Below are 20,258 nucleotides of genomic sequence, written 5' to 3'. Positions count from 1 at the left end.
TCTACTTAATGTAATGAAAGTACATAGCATATATAAACATGAAATTAATTTGAAACAAAAATAATTTAGAAAATGTTATGTCTGGCCAATTGCTGACATGAAACTAGAATACTGACCTTTTTTGGTACCAAGCTGTTGATATATTTCATTGTCTTATAGTACAGCAATACCCATCCAAAATGTAACGTTGAGTCTTTTATGGAAGTGGCATAAAAAGCTTTCACCAGTTTCTGAACAGGAAACAGGTATTCACAAACCCACATACTCCTACTATCTCCAGTTTTTAAGCCAGACTCCAGGTGATGATCATTTATATTGATAGGTGTTATTGACATCATTTTACAACTGTGCCAATCCAGCAAAATTAACCTTAAAAGCAGACAATGTGGATTTCATAACCACTCACTGCTTCTAGCCTAGGAAACAGGCATGGTAAGTATCTCCTCCCAGGGAAGTTAAGGAAGGAGGTAGGGTTGCAGGGAGGATCTGTGTACCAGGTATGGGCCAGGCACTAGGTTAACTACGTTATACACGTTCTTTCATTTAATCCCATGGTACTAGCTTCACCTTACAGATGTCTTTGGGCTTCCACTTTCTCATGCATAACTTGCCCAGTTTGCAGTCAATGAAAATGTAAATCTAGACAACTTGACTAGTTTGTTTCACTTTAGCAAGCTTCAGCAAATTCTTTGTACACAAACGTGCATTTCTACATCAACTAAATGGTTGGGATACTTAACTATGTTCATTATTTCCTTATTAGTTACCTTAGATACACAACCAGTCCCATACTTGTCCTCTTCAGCCCACCTCTTTCTCTCCTAGAGTCTGGAAGTATACCAGGTGCTGAGAAGATCAGATCATCTTTCCCTAACAAGCAGGATTAATTAGTTCTGGATAATGCTACAGCAGCCAAGAAACCAAGTCACTTCTTCCAGCTTAGTAACAAGTAATCATGGGAGGCTGCACCCAGTTTCCAAAGGCTTTATTGGTAAATATGCTTTAGGAAAGAAAGCTCCATCCTGTTGCTTCCAAGTCAGTGGAATGAAGAGCTGTGTCCAGGGACACATCAAGCGATGCCAAAGGGGACTGATGCTCTGTCCACCTCTTATTCATAGATCCAGTCAAAAGCAGAAGACTTGTACTCAACTAACTCTTCAGGCTTAAACCACAGGCTGATTTCTTTCTCAGCACTTTTTACTGAGTCACTGCCGTGAATGATGTTCCTATGAAGAAGAATGCAAACATCTGTTTAATAGATAAAACAGGGCAGCCACTGAAGATCTTTTCCGCTGACTGATTGCCCCTTGAAGCAGACCACCCCAAACTATTTCTTCTTAAAAGCAACTATAAAAGTACTTGATCCAAAAGCATCCCTTGGTTCAACTTGCTTCCAAGTTTTCAAAACAATGCTTGTACCCAAGATTGCTGTGCCACAAAAACATTCCTTCTCAAATTTTGAAAAATATAGCAATAGCCAGGCCAAATCCCAGACTAGATGTGACATATTCATTAACAAGGGCCATTTCTGCTGCTTTTTCTTTCTTTCTTTCTTTCTTTTTTTTTATGTTTTTGGGGGTTTTGTGGGGGTGGGGAATCAGATTTATTTATTCACTTATCTTTTAATGGAGGTACTTGGGATTGAACCCAGGACCTTGTGCATGCTAAGCTTGTTATACCCTCCCCACGGCTGCATTTTCTTATAACACCAATTTGCAAAGCCCAAACAAGACATTCATGCTTACAACATTCCACTCTAATCTCACAACTCTAAAGCTTTACACAGATTTTGTATGACTGAGGGAACCAAAAAGGCTAAAAGTGACATACCCATGGACATAATGCCACAAAGGGCAGAGCTAAGGCTCAACCCCTTCCTTGCCCGCCCCCCATATTTTCTGCTCTATCACACAGGACCTACCACATGCAGCTACCTTCTGTAATGTCTTGGTTAAAATTTTAAGTAGCCTAGGGAATTAATGATTTAAGAAAGCTTTCATCCAGTGGTAACTACCACCTAACTTAAAAGTCTAAATTTTGCTAAAATTCGGATATGCCAAAAATGTTTGTTTTAAACCCAATTTTAGTGACTCTAAGGGAAAGTCAGTGTCCCTTGAGACTTACCTGCCAACTTGAATGCAGAAGTCCCCACGAATGGTACCTGGCTTAGAATCTGCTGGATTGGTTTCCCCAAGCATTACTCGCCCGGTCTTCACTACATTGAGCCCCTCCCAGACCTTGACAACAGGAAGAAGGAATTGCATCATTTCTGCCATTCAGGACCATTAGAAACACTCACTCACCCTTACCTAACAGCACACATCAATCAGATCAATCAGTGACATGATTATCAGCTAACTCCAGTAGTAGTAAGGGCTGATATAAAATACTCCATCCTGAGGGTATTGTTAGGATAGAGAAAAAGTCTGCACAACTTGGGGACTTCCCAGTCTAGCTGAGATGAAGATTAACAAGACTAAAGAATCCTTATGCAGCTACAAACTCTAAGAAACAGTGATGAAAGGGTAAAGAAAAGTGACCAGAGTGAAACAGGATCAGGGAAAAGGGCATCCCAGAAGACTGCTAGAGCAAAACATGGCAAAGACTGACATGAAAGAGGAAAGTGTATTCCAAGGAAGAGCAGAAAGACAAGGTCATCCTCAGGGAACAGGAAGTAGGTCATCTTTCTCAACAATTTCACTGCCTCCCTATTGTACCCTCTATCTCTTTTCATTTGCAATTGGACATTAATGCCACAGGAAGAAGACCCTCATTTCTAGCACAGGATTACAGAGAACTTTTTGTAAGTTCTGCTTCTTGCTTCCTTTTTCTTCCCAAGCTCCTAGTTGCTCTGTAAACTAACTCCAGCAGGCTCCACTTGTAAAGCAAGGAATTTGGAGTATCTGGGGAAGACACCTAAAAAGGGACAGGCAGGAGAGCAAGGTGGGGAGGGGACTCAGAAGCCTGGGGCGTGGGAGGAGATGGGAAAACAGAGTCAAGTCACTTGTTTGAGATGGAAATAGTCGTGTCAGAGCCAGGTCTTCTGACTCCAGATGCACCCAACAAAATCACAAGAGCCTTAAAAGTGGAAGAGGGAAGACAGGGCAGAAAGACATCAGCATGAAAAGTATTTCATTTGATACTGCTGGTTTTGAAGATGGAAGAATAAGGCTATGAATCAAAGAATGCAGGAGGCCTCCAGAAACTGGAAAAGGCAAGAAACAGATTTTCTCCAAGAACATTTGTAAGGAATGCAGCCCTGCTAAAACCTTCATTTTAGCCCTGGAAGATTTTTGACTTCTGACCTCCAGAATTTTTCTGTTGTGTTGTTTTCACTAAATAAATAAAAAGATAAAAAAGGGCCATGCAGGCACTGAGCAAACCAAGTTACCTACTAGCCCTTATTTTCCTTGGTTCCCCCTCGTCCACCACAAGCACTTACCATGGCCACGACTGGCCCCGAGCCCATGTACTTCACCAGCCCGGGGTAGAATGGGCGGTCTTTCAGGTCTATGTAGTGCTCCTTCAGGAGTTCCTCAGAGGCCTGGCATTGAAAAGGTACCAATCAGGAAGTAAACGAAAGTTTCAAACAAAAACAATGGGTTCTACCCAACCTCAGAACCCCCGTTAACATGGAAGGTTCTCTAAAAGTCCAGTTATGTATTTAGCCCACATTCATAAGGTGTGAATTTTTAAAAAATCCCATCCAAACCATGAAACTGATGCTATTTTAGCAGAAGGAGCGTTCTGATCATGAAGGCACCCTCACGTCAATGACGTTATGGGTGTTACATCCCTAAGAGCAGGTGGCTTGAGGATTTAGAATTTTAGGAAGTTAAGCGTTGGCAGCAATCAAAGGAAACATGCCAGACAGAAGTCACATCAAATGCTCTGGCCCATTCACAATGCCGCTGTAAATATTTCATACGTTAAATGAGAACAACCTCCTCTTCACTGATGAGCTTGACTTAAATTTCAGTTCTTAGATACCCTTAAAGGTCCAGATCGGTGCCCCAAATTTAATGAGGAAAATAAAGTTACTGCCCTACGCCAAGCGGCGTCTGCAGAGAAAGGCCAGAGGAAGGGACGCTCCACCAAATTCCTCAACCATTAAGTTAAAACACAAAAGGACTCCAGCCTGCATCCCGTGGCTGCGTGGCCCCGCGTGGGCCCGGGGCGCGGCCTTCCTCACTCCCTGCTGCCCCCCTGCGGCCCGCGGCCCCCACGCAGCGTAGGCAAGGAAGCGGCCCCGCAGCCCGGGTCACGTTACCGCCGCTTAACCTTCCAAGGACGTCTGTCAGCGGCCCGAGGCGCCCTGGGGAGGGGGCTCAGGGCTAAGGGGTTCTCGCGGGGGGAAAAAAGCTAAGGGGGACTCCGACTTGGAAGAGAGACGCGGGACCGCCGCTGCCGGGAAGGAAACCACCCGCGACCGGGCTCTTCGGGGGGAGGGGAGCGGGGCGTGTCACCTGAAGCAGCTTCAGGGCGACGAGGCGGAATCCCTTCTGCTCGAAGCGCTTGATGATCTCGCCCACCAGGCTGCGCTGCACGCCGTCCGGCTTGACAGCGATGAAGGTGCGCTCGGTGTGGGCCATGGTCCTGCGGCCGCGCGACACGCGGGTCAGGGCCCCGCGGGCGCGGGCTCACAGACCACGCCGGGGCCCCGACCCTCGCCCAGAGGCCACGTGGCGTCCGCCTCCCCACCCCCCCGCGCGTTCCAGCGCCGCCGCCGCCACCGCGGCCCCAAGGACACGTGGCCTCCCGGACGCCGCCGTCCCTCCGCTGTCCCCGGGCGCCCGCGGTGGGGGGTCGGGGGGGTGATGTGCGTGGCAGGGGCACCGGGGGAGCTCAGGGCCTGGGGGTTGTGGCACCCTGCCTGTGGCCGGGACCCGCCCGACACGGCGCGAGCAGGGAGAGGCCCCGAGGGCAGGAAGGGGACAGGGCGGCCGCCTTACCAGAAAGCAGGAGAGCAGCGGGCGGCAGTGCGACCGGGAGCCGAGACCTGAGCAGAGACCGGAGCGACCCCCACGACCAGGAGACCGCGGAGGAGGGGCCCGCGGCGGCCACACCCCGGAGGGCCAGCCGCCCAACCCGCGAGGCCGGACGCAGCCGGAAGACTGTGTCCACGCCCCGGCTTTGCGGGAGAAGCCAGTGAAGGCTAGGGGCAGGAAGTGGTTTTTTCTCCACGGGGATGTTCCTTGAGTAAAACTGCGCGGGTCCAGTCCGACTCCCCTCTTCAGTGCCTCCTATCACACGCGCGCGCTCGCACACTGGGGCCTCGCCTGGTCTCGAGTCGGGACCCTGGTCAATACCGTCTGCTTCGCCCCTCCACCGAACACCCAGAGCTAGGCTTATCTCTCCTCCCCCTCAAGCACCACAAGTCCTTATCCTACCTGTGAAATTCGGGTTTCTCCTCTCCCTCCCCACTGCTTGAGCCCCGCTTCAAGGCCTCCACCTCCCTCAACCGAACTGCCAGCCTCCCAACGCGCCTCAACCTCACCTCTCCCGGCAGAGAGCCTCTCTCAACAACCTCCACACAGACTCGCATTCTTGCTTTGATGACTCCCCCTTGTCCGGAGGATGGCATTCAACGCTAGTTTAGCAAAATACACCATGCTTTCCACAGCATGCCCTGCGCCCTCCTGCCTGTCTCCCCACCCACCTTGCCAGCCCAATTTAGCTGCCCTGTTCCCACCCTGAAATGAGACCTCTGCCCCCAGCACTGTGTGCGGTCAGGTTATCGGGTTCAGCCTGAGACACACCCTTGACAAGATTCTAGATTGTCTCAGAAATCAGGCCCCTCAAACAGGATTGCAGACAATCCCTATCTTCTCTCTGCCTGGCAAACCACTAACCACCCTTCGGTGGTGCCCAGCATCCCTGGGGTAGTCAGCAAACCCTCCTGTCAGTAAGCGTACTGAGTCCGGTGCTTGTAACCTGAGATGGACTGAGCCCGTCTTTCTCTCCTCAGGGCAGTGAGCTGACCAGGGGAATCCTGTGTCATCACCCTAGGGGATCTGGCACTGCACCAATAACCTGTAACTGTTAGATGACATGAAAGTCCTGGCCTCGATTACACTTTGTTGGCTTTCCAAACTTCTAGTTCAAAGCATTAAACCACAGTACATTGGCAGTCTTCATTCTGGAGCCAGGGACACCCAGTGTTCCCTTGGGCCTCAATCTACAGTGCTTTTATTTGGGCTTCCTTTTCAGTGTTATCAAATGTCAACTGTGGGAAAGAGAGGGAATTTCACTGGATATTTCTCCATAGAGCTGTTTGCCCCTTGGTCTGGTCACTAATAGCTCTTTGTGGTACAGCCAGTAGCAGCCCTCAGCCCTGCACCTCTCCTTTCCTTCCTCTGAAGACTGTCCTTCCTTGGGGAAGGTTTAACCCTCCTGCCTCACTTTACACATACTAATTCCCCCAAAGTCCTGGTACTCTCTCACCCTGCAAAAGAGGCCATGCTTTGCCTGAAACAGAAATGCATCCAGTCCTCAGCTGCCCCCCAAAAAACTGGCCCCGATGGGTGAAATCCTTTCACAATGTACACTTATATCATCATTATGTACACTTTAAATATCTTAACAATTTTGTCAATTATATCTAAAAAAAAAAAAAAATCCAAGCAGGTATGTTGGGGCTGGTGGTGGTGGTGAGGCTCAGATCTTTGAGGTGGTCCAGGGACTCAGTTCCCTCCAACCAAACCAAGTTACCAGTGCTATATCTGCCTTCTGACAAGTTGGGAAGTAGGAATATCGCTTCCATTTAAGGGTAAAACCCTGAATTTACCACCTTGACTTTTTTTTTTACCTTTTTTTTCTTTTATTGAAGTAGTTAATTTACAATGTTGTATTAGTTTCAGGTGTACAGCAAAGTCATCTACGTACCTTCTTTTTCAGATTCTTTTCCATTATAGGTTATTATAAGATTGAATATAGTTTCCTGTGCTATATAGTAAGTCTTTGCTGTTTATCTGTTTTATATATAGTAGTGTGTATATATTAATCCCAAACTCCTAATTTACCCCTCCTCCACCACCTTCACTTTTTTACATCTCTTTGCCCAAAACTTAGTCTTGTGGCTGTATCTAGGTACGAGCTAATATAATCAAGCTAAAAGCTCATTAACATAACAATCATTTCCCATAGTTACCATTTTCTTTCTTTTCCCTTTTTTTGTTTGTGGTGAGAACACTTTTAAAATCTTAGCAAATTTCAAGTAAACAGTACAGTATTGTTACCTATAGTCAGTGTTCCACACTAGATCTCCAGTTTGAACTTTTAAATAAATGATAAGTAAATTTCCATCTTGTCTCTGTTAAAGCAACCAAATCAATAGTCTAACAAATCAAATCTACTTATAAGATATTTCTTGCTTCTTTTGAGGTCAACCCAGAAATCCAAGCCCACTAACCCCACAGCTTTTCTGTTTCAGAGTAGTTACAACTTCTCACATTCCCTTATCCTGAATCCCTGAGAGCATCTCAAGGGCAGGGAGGGTATCTTTTATTTTCAGTGAATCCTCAGTGCATAGTAAAGTCTGGCAACCTAGCAGATCCTGGACAGATGGCTGTTGACTGGCTCAGGGCCAAGAGTGGATGGAATGCAGAGGGTAAGAGAGGGACAGGCAAAGAATGTGTGTGTGTGATCTCTTGGGGCAATATAAGTACTTTACATAGTACTTACACTCTCTGTTAGCTCAGGTAAGCCAGAGTACTTGAAAAAGAAAAAAAGAATACAAAGCAATACTACAATACAAGGTAACCTACTCAATGACTCCTTCCTTGAGATGAAACATTTTAATCCGATGGTAGCACGTAACACTGTACAGGGAGCCTCACAGCTCCGAGTATCCCTCCAGATGAAAAGGGAAGTTCTCAGAAATAACTAGATTTGCTATAGCCTGGTCCCCTGCCCATGGGAGGGAGGGGAAACAATGTGGGAGAAGCACTGTGGTTGGTCTGCCTTCATGTCACTCGTAGATCCAGTTCTGAGCACAGCTCTTGTAATCTGCCAGTTCCTCAGGGTGAAACCACAAGCCAATCTCCTTCTCAGCACTCTCCACGGAATCGCTGCCATGGATAATGTTCCTGAATGGGGAAAGAGATGGCCACATTACCAAGAGCAGAAGGACCAAACTGCCCAGAGGCTCCCCTCATTCCCATTGCCAGAAAGCCTACAGCTGCTGGAGCAGAAAAAGCCAGAGCTCCATGTACACTATTCCATGTCACCCATGACTGCCATTAATGTAAGGATGAAGAGTGCCCCCCACATCCAGCCCTCCTAGCAATACTGACACAAGCAGTGAGAGCCTTCAGGAAGGACTCTGGTCAGCAAAGGGAGTTGTACCCAGTTCTACCCTCTCAGCAGATGTGCAGCCATAGTGATGTTAACAGCCAGAGGCAGAGAGAGCCTGCAAAGCCAAACACCAATTTAAGGAGGAAAACAGGAACTCTGATTACAGATTGATCTGTATATGGCAACATGTCTATCCCTAGCTTCAGAAACCCGTATTCTTGTGGCACCTAACTTGGATTTTTAGAAAAGGGTAAAATGCACCAACTCCTACCTGCCAACTTGGATGCAAAAGTCCCCACGGATGGTCCCAGGCTTGGAGTCTGCAGGGTTGGTCTCCCCGAGCATCACTCGGCCTGTCTTCACAACATTTAGCCCCTCCCAGACCTCCAAGGACAAAAGAAGATATGGTCAAGGAAAAAAACCAGTCTCAACAGAAACCTGAAAACTATTCATTCAAAGAAAGAGAAAAAGAAAAATCTTCCTTAAAATGACATTCGTTCATTGAACAAATATTTATGGAGCATCTACATGTTCTAGCACTGGAATCCTGGTCTCCCTGCCCCCATTCCTGCCTTTCTATAATCCATTCTTTTTTTAAAATTTATTTGTATTGTTATTATTATTTTCTAATTTTGCTGGGGGCGGGTAATTAGGTTTGTTGGCTTATTTATTTATTTTTTTCTTATTTAATGGAGCTACTGGGGATTGTACCCAGGACCTCATGCATGCTAGGCATGCACTCTATCACTGAGCTATACCCTCCCCTCCTTATAATCCATTCTTGACACAGTAGCCAGAGTAGCCTTTTTAAAACACCAAGTGTAAAAACCTCCCATAGCCTCCCAGCCCTCATGAAGTACAGGGCCAGCACAGCGCTACATGTTCTGGCCTCTGCCTGTGCCTCTGAACTCATCTCATCCAACTTTCTCTTCCACCCACCAGGCTTCAGCTATTCCAAATTTCTTTCTGTACTTCAAAAAGTCCCCCACTCCAGGCCCTTTTGCACATGCTACTTTCTTGGTTGAGAATGCTCTTCACTGTGAATCTGTGCATGGCTGGCTCCTTCTCATTCAGATCTTAGGGTGAAAATCATGTTCCTTGACCACCCAATCAAAAGTAGTTACTTGTTATCACATCATCCTATTTCATTTCTGTGCACATCATTAATCATGTATTTTTCGGTTTCTTTATCATCTGTCCATCCTCTCTTTCAGGATGTGTAGACAAGAAAAGCTATGAAAACAGTTACCTATGTTGTCTCACTCATGACTATATCCCCAGTGTCTGGAAAAGAGCCCGACACAAAGATGACAACCAATACGTACTCAGAGAAGAATTACTGCAATAAACATGAAACCATCTCCCTGCCCTCCAAGAGCTTACAGTCAGGTAGATCTCTCCTGATCTCTCCCAGATGAGTCTTCAGTTCAGCAAGCAAATGTATTTTATCTTTGTTGAGCTAGAAATCTGACTCATATCCTAACCATCCAGTGCCCCAGCCTCTGTATCCTCTGCATCAATGAGGACCTGGCATCAGAAGCAGGAATCACAACATCCCCTCTTCCCTCCCAACTGAGTCATTCACATCAACATCCCACACATGTACACTCACCATGGCAACCACTGGCCCTGAGTGCATGTATTTCACCAGGCCAGCAAAGAACGGGCGGTCCTTCAGGTCGATATAGTGCTCCTTGAGAAGGTCTTCAGAAGCCTATTCCACAGGACAGAGGATGAGAACTGATCCAAACACTTCCTCAAACCCAGGAATCTAGTTATTTCCCACTCACCCATCCTGCTGTATAAAACATGAGCTCTCAGCTCACTAGTTCTGTTATAACCCAATTCACTCTTTATTTTTTTTTATTAAAAAAATTTTTTGTATATTTTGTTTTGCCTTTTTAAAAAAAAATTTTCAAGTGGCAGTTTCTATTTATTTATTTATTTGTTTGTTTGTTTCTTTATTGGGGGGTAATTAGACTTATTTATTTATTTTTAATGGAGGTACCTGGGGATTGAACGCAGGACCTTGTGCATGCTAAGCATGTGCTCTACTACTGAGCTATACCCTCTCTCCCCAACCCCCAGTTCACTCTTGACTTTACCAGAGGGAAGAAGTGACAGGGACTAAAAGTGCTTCAGCTTTGTACCAATTTTCCCCCTACTGGCCTTGACTGATCAGAATAAAATTACAGAACATTAGAATTGAATCCAGCCACCGCATTTTAGACAAGAAAACTAACAATACAATGAATTTTCATTCCCAAGAAGCCTCAACTAAAATATTAGAGGGAGGTGGTCTAAGCATTGAATGAGAAGCAAATTGAACCAGGCCATTTCTCAGGAATACTTCACATTTATTCAGAGGATAAAGGCCCATTGTGGGGAGCCATGCAATTCCCACAGGTATTTACAAACCACCCAAAAGTGTATGACATCTAGCAATAAGTAATGTTACTAAGAATGTATTAGAATCTTTCACATTGCAAGCCTGGTATGTGGGAACAAATCAAGTTAGCTAGAGAGAAAACCCCCTGCTTAGCACTGCCAGCCTGACTCAGCTGTGTTCTCTCTTTGCCACCAAATACACGCTTGCCAAGGGTCCAACGAGGTCCCTTAGTTTTCCCAGTCCTCTGGTACCACATCCCATCATTCGGCCCCTGGTTGATCGTCACTAGCCAAAGCAAACTTACACAGCCGTGTGATCACTCCGTGTTAGAGTTCACCCTGCCCCGTCCTCTCAATCCACAGGACTTGTAGTGGCAGTCTCCTAATACACACTGACGACCTGCCCTTACCAGAACACTTTTAATTCTATTCATTGGTTCTGGTTATCTTTCCTCTGCAAAAGAGATCACAGGCTTTTTCTTTTTTTTTGGCAGCAGGAGTGCTCAAGTTTTCCCTTGCCTCCCTCCACATCAGACCTAAATAACCCTGCAGGTTCACGGCAACAATCCCCTGCCCCATGCTTCACCACGTCCAAGTCCTTGATGGGAAACTCAGTGTAAAGGACAAAATGTACACACTGAGGGGTCAGAGAGACCCGGTTAAAACCCCAGTTGCCTCAGTGACTTGGTAATCACTTACTTAACCTCTCCAAGTCCTAGCTTCCTCATCGCCAACCAAGGGAATAGGAATAAGTACCTCTCTGGGTTGTCATGAGGGCTGGATTAGAAAACACATATGCCCAGAACATGATAAATAACTGATCAGCAATACTTTGATTCACTTTACCTTCAAAACCTAATTTAATATGCAAACTCTCTGGAAAGCACTGCTTGTCCAGCTAGGATCATTCCGTCATGCTCTCCCCTCAGCACAAACAGTCTACACCCTTTTATATTAAAAGTTTTTCTAAAACATTACATAGGACCTAAATTGCAAATCGAACTAAATTTAATGTAATTCTTTTGTGTGGGGGGCAGGTTACTAAGTATTTATTTATTTATTTTAACAGGGGTACTGGGTATTGAACCCAGGAACTTGCACATGCTAAGCAGACACTCTACCACTAAGCTCTACCCTCCCCTCCCGAACTAAATTTAAATTGTAGTAGGGAAGTCCAAAGCTGGCTCTTAATAGGAAAAAAGATGATCCCCTAGTTTATTTGCTTTGAGAATTTGAATTCTTCTTCCCCAGGTCTGTTTGAAGAAGGGTTCTTGGCCAGTCAACCCTTTGCATTTTTTGAAATAGTGCTTTGTATGTGTCTGCAAGCATGTCTGCTCTCTGCTGTCTCAGGTGGGCCTCCCCAAGGGCAAAACCACAATTTTCCCCTACTTTCCCTGTGGTGCGTAATATATGCTAGACACTAAGTGCGTGGTAAATAATGATGGAAAGATTTCCCTGCTGAAAAACAACCTGCCTCAAATGGGGGTTGAGTGGGGAGGGGGTAGTTCTCTAAAATGATCCACTCAGGAAACTCAAGACCAGGAGCTCAAATGTGCTCAGGACTTTGAGTCAGAAGTCACCGTGCTGCAGCAACACGTGGACCTTTACATTGCTAATAGAAAAGGGAGAAGATTTCCGAAAGTCCCAGATAACTTGGTTTGTTCCAAGACTCAGTGGAGATGCTAGGCCACCAAGGAGTTTCCAGATTTCAAGATATTTGTGCTCACCCTAAATGGAGGTCTAAAAAGGAAGAGAGGGAGAAATGGAGAAGCTGACATGCAATGTTCCCCTGTACTATGAAATAACAAAAATAGCAAGAATTAAGTCCACTTACCTGCATGAGTTTCATAGCAATGAGGCGGAATCCCTTCTGCTCAAAACGTTTGATGATCTCTCCCACCAGCCCGCGCTGGACTCCATCTGGCTTGATGGCAATGAAGGTGCGCTCACTGTTGGCCATGGTCCTGTGGATAGACAGGTGGAGGGATGAAACAACACTGAATATCCTGCCCACATCATTATCCTTCTCAAGCAGATTACCCCATAAAGCTGGTTTAAATCTGTCATGTCAACTCCAAGACTCTAGTAAAAATCTAATTCCTCCTCAGTCCCCTCATCTATGAACTAATATCCCAGAGAGGGGAAGGGCCCAAAAGCAGGCGCTATCATTTCTATCCCATTTGATTCAATAAGTTTCTATTAAGCTGTTGAAGGAGGCAACCAAGAGGACACGACTGCCAGTTCACCCTCGAGCTGGATACAGGCAATCTAAGGCTCCTGTTGGTGGAATGTACACTCTGTACACTGTCCCCACAGTGGGAGCTGTTCCAAGGATGCAGCCTTAAGAGAGTCAGATGCTGTTGAGACCACCTGGACTGAATACGTAACTGAACCCAGTTAAGGCCTCTATGTAAACATTAAGATTCTGATGGGTGGGTACAGAGATCTACTTATCTTTCTTTTTCTTCTCTTTCTTCTTTTTTTTTCTCTTTTGCTTTTTTAATGGAGGTACAGGGATTGAACCTTGTACCTCGTGCGTGCCAAGCAGTGCTCAACCACTGAGCTGTTATCCTCCTCCCAGATCTACCTGTCCTGCAGCCACCGAGACAAGCCTCATATATATGTGCCCTTGCTTATTAAAACTGCCACCTTCCAATCTGGAACAGTCCGCCTCTTTCTTTGGTCTCACTTTGCCCTCCGTGTACAGGGGCCAGTTTATGGACTAACAATTGTCTACGCAGTCAGGAGACTGAAGAGATGGACCTTGGGAAAGAGGCATCCATGGAAGAAATCCCAAGTTGGCCATCAACCTCCAAGTGGGGAGGGCCACCATGTGAGAACAGAAATACCCTGAGAACCGTGGCTGCTTTAAGGCATTTGTTTGAGAAACTACGCAGAGCAGCAAAGAAGGGAAACGACTGGCTGCTGCAGTGGGCTGGCCTTCACTGTGGGCAGCGGATGCACAACTAGAGGCTGATGCTCAAGTGAGACAGCTGGAAGAAGAGCTGAAGTTAGAGAAGAACGTGCAGCTGTTCACTGCTCGGGGCTGGCAGACAAGAGAGCCAGGTGACAAGTTGAAGACCTTACTTAGCATGCTGTTTTGCAAAGCTAGGAGAGCATAAGCGGTTGCAGATTAACATCCAAGCACTGTGACAAAGCCTGATTAAGTCGCTAAGAGAAAGAATCCTTGGGAAAGTGAGGAGCGCAAATGGGATGATGTTGTGGTGATTGACAAAGAAATGGATGGGGTGCCCCAGGCTGTCCAACTCCTAACACAAAACTTTAAACAAGTAATTACCCTAGACTTGATATTAGAGAAATATAGCCCAAAAATCCTAGAAGAAAACTTGCATTCTCTGCCTCTGGAAGTTGTAAATCTTATGTCTTTGAACTGTAAACACCCCAGGAAATAACTAAAGCACTGCCCAGTGAAGAAAAAGGGGTGGAGGATGAAAACACAGACTGCTATAGGAGCTGCCTTGCACAAAATCTCACGGCTTCCCTATTATTCATCAGGGGCAAATACAAATTTAAGTCTTCTCCACAAATATAAGTAAAAGGCTTTAGCCATGTTAGTGGATACCTGATTCATTGCTAAAGTTTTGGAATGAAAGCTATGGATTCTCTGTTTGTGTCTATCTGTATGTTCTTGTATGTCTACAGATATATGTTATGTACAGGTGATGTTTTTCTATCTCCAGAGGGTACTGCCAAAATTAATTTGTTAAAGAGCTCTACCTAGTTGGCCTAAAGAAAAATAAGCTTTGATATCAATAGTGTACTTATGTAAAACTGAAACAAGTTTCTTTCATCTGCTCAAAGCACAAAGTTTTCTTGGACTATTAGTCTGTTTCTTATGGGGCTATGAAAGGTTTTTCTTTATCTTTTGAATAGCCTGCCTACTATTTCTTTATTCATTTTGGGGTTTTTCTAGGGGGTAATTAGGTTTATTTATTTATTTCATGAAGGTACTGGGGATTGAATCCAGGACCTTGTGCATGCTGAGAACACACTCTACCACTCTACATACTATACCCTACCCTCTGAGTAACCTGCCTAGGAAAGAAAGATTCTGTGTTTTATCAAAATAATTTCTTGTGTTTCATTGTCTTTATCACATCTTGGACTACTTAGGAAAACTGAGTCTTCTCTATTAAAAGAGCTAAGTTTTGTTTTGTTTTGTTTTGTTTTTACAACTATGTAATTCTCTGTATTTGCCTTTGAAGTCTTTATTCCTTAGATTAAATAGATTCCTAAGTACTATTTCACAGTGATCTAAGATCCTATTTAATCAAGTGTTTTAAAAATTTTTGTTATTTTCAGTAAGCTTCCTAAAATTAAATTCTAAATGAAGTTTTGTTGAATTTGAACTAACTTTGGGATTTTCCAGAGGGCCCCTGTAACATCTCAAAAGACGTATTCTCTATCTTTATAAAAAAAAGATGTTAAACTATTTAGGCCTACTTGATATGTTAAATTATATGGGAAACACTGTCAAATAAGGAGTGATGTTCATACACCAGAAATTGGCCCAACACTGTAAACTAACTATACTTCAATTAAAAAAAAAAGTGATGTTCAAAGGGAACTATATTCAGTATCTTATAATAGCCTATAATGAAAAAGAATATGAAAATATATATATATATATGCACAACTGAGTCACTATTGTATACACTAGAAATTAACACAACATTATAAACCAAATATACTTCAATTAAAAAAAGAAAAAAGAAGTGATGTTAAATTTTCTTTAGGGTATATTTGTATGAAATCCCTAAAAACCTGATGCAGTGTTATCAGTTATAATTTTATTTTTTTGTTTTTAAAATTTTTATTTATTTTCCGGGGGGGTAATTAGACTTACTTATTTATTAATTTTTTAGAGGAGGTACTGGGGATTGAAACCAGGACCTCGCATGCTAAGCATGTGCTCTCCCACCTCAGTTATAATTTTAAAATGCATATAACAGAATAATCAAATTTCCTTGTCAATTGTATTATAGTGAGCTCTCATCAGCTCTTTAACCATGGCCATTGTAAAGTCTTTTGTCATCTACAGTCATTGTTTTACTCTGATGTTTTTGCAAAACTGTTCCTGTAAAAGTACCTCATCTTCAAGGAGATTCATGGAAAAACTCCGACAAGCATAGGTTTATGATGATTAAGATCAGTTTGCCTTCATGTGGCAGGGGCAGTAATGGACCTTTCAAGCTTCCCCAAGGCTGCCTGAACAGCCCACCACAGGTCATGAGTTGGGAGCCTGAGACCTGTCCCTATTAACCTTCTCCACATCAGTAAAACAGGCCCATTACGTGGATGATACAGTGTTGACACGTGAAGACTTGCCCCTGCTGCAGGACACTCTGCAGGCTTTGCTGGAACATCTGTGAGGGAGAGAATAGGCGGTGAATCCACAGGTAATTAAGTCAAGGCCCAGGCACCACAGTAAAGTTTTGGGGAGTCATTTGATGGGGTAAGATGCACATGGTCCCAGAAGCTGTGATTGATGAGGTATGAACCTATCAACCCTAAGAATGTGAAAGAGGTGCAAGCTTTTGTCGTTTTTGGAGGACTGTTATTCCACCTGGCACAGTGCCTCCATCCCTTATATGGCCTGGTAAAGAGACGGCATGTGCGGGACTAGCGGACAGAGCAGCAAACCACCTTTGAGAAGACAAAAATATTAGTGAAGCAGATCAAAGCTATGGGCATCTCCCAAGCAGGGCTACCATTTGGGTTATATGCATGTGTGACTCTAGAAGGTATGGGTTGGGCACAGTGGCAGAGACAACAGGAGAGAGTATCCACAGGATTCTGCTCCCAGCTCTGGAAGAGGGCAGAAAACCAGTACACCCCTACAGAGCAACAGCTCCTAGCAGAGTACACAGCACTCCTCCGGGAAGATCCTCTCACAAAGGAACAGCACATCATGGTAAGAATGTCCCTTCCTTTGGAGGGGTGGGAATATATTCCACTGACCCACCTCTGCTGTGGTTCAAGCCCCAACACTGACTAAGTGGCACATCTATTTGCAGCAGAGGAGCACCCATGGGGCACATCTATTTGCAGCAGAGGAGCACCCAGGCCTAATCCAAGCTTTCCCCTGTCGCCTCTCAAACCAGGCTGCCATCATCAGGGAAGCAGAGAAGCCGAGACCACATACGGATACTTTTGGTGAATAGACAGTGATGGGTGTTACATTTCAAAGGTCATGATGTGCAAAACTGGGCAAAAGAATATGACACTGAATGAAAGTTCCATCTCCCCTATAACCCACAAGCAGGAGGACTGGCAGAAAGGAAAAATAGAATATTAAACCAGCAAATTAAATTACTAACAGGTAAAAACCACCTTGGCCAGGTGGACTAAAGTACTGTCTGAGACTCTGATACATTTGCATTATCAACCAGTAGGGCCTGTTGCCCTGTATGTCCGACTGGAGACCCCTGCCCAGACATCCAATGCCATAAATATAAGGAAGTCTTGGGAAACAGCCATTTCCTGGACTTTGTGGATCAACATGCTGTGTTGCTGAGAACACCAAGCCCCACCATGCCTGGGAAAGGAGTCATCTACTGAAATCTGCAATGGGATGACCCACCGGGAATTAGTTCACACCCCGAGTAAGGTGGAATTACTTAATCTTCACTGGGATCCAGTTGTCCTGCTGGAAGCAGACCTGTTGAAATGTGCTATACCTGGAATGGAACAAGCACCTTTGAAAGAAGGAAGGTGGGAGTCTTGGTCTGGCTTTGTTCTCCCGTCCCCAGTCCATCTCCTCACCCCTGACAGTGCTGCCTCCTCCGGTCAACATGTATGGTACATAAAACCAAGTCAAGTTCCTAAAGTCACCAACCTCCCTCTCCTCAAGGCCAGATGAGCACATTCTGTTTTCCACTGGTACAATCATTTAGCCCCCCCCATCTTTGTCCCTCCATTGGTCTGAAGGATATTATAGCATACATAGAAGCTCTTAATAAATTCACCCAGCAATCCTTAAATAACAACCAGCAAAGTCTGTCTTTACCAACCACTGAAATATCTTTAATGAAATAAGCTGTCCTCCAAAACAGAACAGCCTTGGACATTATTACTGCCTTACTTACTTTAGTAACTATCGACGATTCGAATTATGGGACTCTATATATATAAACTTTTAAAATTCCAGTGGAGATCCATTTGTCTTGCAGCCACCCGAGATAAACTTCAACTTCCCCTGCTTATTACACCTGCCACCTACCAACCCGGAGTAGTCTGTCTTTCTTCAGTCTCCCCTTGCCTTCTATGTACAGGAGCCAGTTTGAGAACTAACATAAGCTTCTGCCCTGGGCCCAACACTGTGGCAGAGCTAAGGCAGGGGATGTAAAAATAAGACAATATCTGTCTCAGTTCTCCAGATGAAGGAAACTACGGTGATAATGTGAAAGTGACAACTGGTACAAGAAAGTATAAAATACAGTTTGACCTACTGCCACAATCATGGTATCAGAAATGGAAGGAGTTTTAGACATTATTTTATTACAATCCCCTTCTTTTACTAATGAGGAACTAGATCTAAACATCAGAATGAGGGCCCAAATCTGGATTTCCCAACCCTATGCAACTTATGCTACATCCTAATATATAATGAATATTCTGACTAACCAGTAAATGGTGTACTGTGGGAGAACCATTACCATTAGGAATATCTGATATGCAACATCATGCTGGAGGGATGCCTACAGAGCATCTGTTCCAGAGGTTTCCTTTTACAGAGAAGACCAGGCTCAGGACCTGCTCTGCTTCCACAAGATGAGAAAGGAGTGCGCTCACCTTGAAAGACAATCCCTAATGTGGATAGCAGCACCACCTCCTGTCTCTATCTTCCTGTACTTTTAGTTAACCTTTTATTACAGCACCTTAACAATATATTTGAATTCTCTGTTGATCTGCCTCTCCACTGGCAAGCGGCATCCCCATGTACAGAGGATGGTTTACTTCTGTTTCTGTCCTTGGTACCTAGCCACAGCGTAAGAGCAAAGAAAATGTCTTAAATGATAATCACCTTGCACCTCCAAAAAAAAAAGGGACAAAGTCCAAGAACTGGCGGAGAACTCCGAATGGACGCTCGAGATAAGCGTGGATTCCCCAGGAGAAAATGCGGCCAAAGAGCTGCAGTCCCTGTAAGTGTCCTCCGCACCCACCCGAAACACACATTCATTCATTCAGCAAGCACTTACTGAGTGCCAATTCCAAGCCCAGGACTGCACTCAGAAACAAATAAGCCCCTATGATCGCGGCCTGATGGTAAAGGTAGGCAGGGACAAAGGCGAGTCCACGTGCCGTGGGGCCTGCACCTGCAGGTTTGCACCTGACAGGCGCTCCCCTGCCCTTTCCTCCCACCCGATCCCCCTTGCCACATCTCAGAGCGGAACACACCCGACCTCTTCACCTTCCCCTCAGCGGCCCCCTTCCTCTCCCTTTCCTTTCAGGACCCCGAACTCTTCTCACCCCTAGGGCTACTTGGGCTTCAACTCCGTTTGCTGCTGCCGACACCGAAAACGCGCCCTCGCTCCTCGTGGTTCCAGACACCCGCGGGCCCGGAACGTTTCTGCCCAGATCCGCGGCGGGAGGGCCCATTTCAGAAAGCACCACTCGCCTGCGCTTCCTCTTGGCAGTCGGGTGTCATTCCAGGGAGCAAATTTCCCAAGTTTTAACTTCCGGTAGTGCTTTTTCCGGCTCTTCCGACGAGCTCCCGCCATCTCTCCCAACTCCAGCGCCCCACCCCCACCCCCGCCTTAAGATTCTGTGACTCGCTTCCGTATTTGAAGAGCGAACTGGCTTCCGAGAGGTGGCGCTCACACTTTGCAGGAAATCTGAAGGAGCTCCTGACCCAGAAGTAGACAGTCGCCCTCATTTTACATTTACTCATTCTTTCCATCCTGTCAAGCAGATTATTTATTGAGTACTTACTGTGTGCCAGGCACTGCTCAGCATCTGGGGTATAGCAGAAACTTTCTTGGAGCTTCTTGAGGGGTTGTGAATGGGGACAAACAATAAACAAATGAACAAATTAATATGTAATAAACATATCACAGTATGTGAATATTGTCAAGAAAAAGCAGGGCAAGGAGGATCGAAGGAGTAAACTAAAGGTTGATTGGAGAAATTTCTCACAAGAAGAAGCAATAGAATAGAGCTGCATGAAGGGAAGGAGCAATTCTCGTGATTATTGGAGGGCCCAGCATTACAGTGGGCATTGAGTGCCAAAAGATACCATTGGAGAGCGGCAAGATTATGTCGTGGTGGGAAGCCAAGGGAAGGGTTTTGAATAGTGCGATACATTATATTTTTAAAAAATCATACTGATGGCTGTAGGAGGAATGGATGGAGTAAGGTATAAAGTAGAATAGTAACCTTCTGAGGAAGCTGGAGCAATTGGACAGCTAAAGGCAATAAGAAGGAAGGAAGGAAAGAAAGAAAAAGGAACCTCTACCTAAACCTCCTACCTTAAATAAAAATTCACTCAAAATGGATCTTAGATTTAAATGTAAATGTAAAACTGTCACCAAACAAAAGTTCCTGTGCCCCAT

The 20,258-nt window shown here is 45.0% G+C and overlaps 2 protein-coding genes across 2 annotated transcripts; both read right to left on the bottom strand.

Annotated features, from left to right (window-relative positions):
• Positions 1 to 969: 969 nt before the first annotated feature.
• On the bottom strand, positions 970 to 5,113 carry LOC105064624 (nucleoside diphosphate kinase B). The gene is made up of 5 exons (XM_074342858.1): positions 4,953 to 5,113; positions 4,467 to 4,596; positions 3,443 to 3,544; positions 2,125 to 2,237; positions 970 to 1,226 (listed from the first exon to the last, which is right to left on the bottom strand). Exons 2-5 carry the CDS (start codon positions 4,590 to 4,592, stop codon positions 1,109 to 1,111), a joined length of 459 nt encoding a protein of 152 aa, XP_074198959.1. The 5' UTR covers positions 4,593 to 4,596; positions 4,953 to 5,113; the 3' UTR covers positions 970 to 1,108.
• A 2,668-nt stretch (positions 5,114 to 7,781) lies between these two features.
• On the bottom strand, positions 7,782 to 19,334 carry NME1 (NME/NM23 nucleoside diphosphate kinase 1). The gene is made up of 5 exons (XM_010949613.3): positions 19,177 to 19,334; positions 12,518 to 12,647; positions 9,908 to 10,009; positions 8,567 to 8,679; positions 7,782 to 8,087 (listed from the first exon to the last, which is right to left on the bottom strand). Exons 2-5 carry the CDS (start codon positions 12,641 to 12,643, stop codon positions 7,970 to 7,972), a joined length of 459 nt encoding a protein of 152 aa, XP_010947915.1. The 5' UTR covers positions 12,644 to 12,647; positions 19,177 to 19,334; the 3' UTR covers positions 7,782 to 7,969.
• Positions 19,335 to 20,258: the final 924 nt, after the last annotated feature.

The sequence above is a fragment of the Camelus bactrianus genome, chromosome 16 (assembly GCF_048773025.1).
Source record: "Camelus bactrianus isolate YW-2024 breed Bactrian camel chromosome 16, ASM4877302v1, whole genome shotgun sequence".
Classification (NCBI taxonomy): Eukaryota; Metazoa; Chordata; class Mammalia; order Artiodactyla; family Camelidae; genus Camelus; species Camelus bactrianus.
The sequence above is the reverse complement of the archived record's forward strand: the minus strand, read 5'-3'. Positions and strand labels throughout refer to the sequence as shown.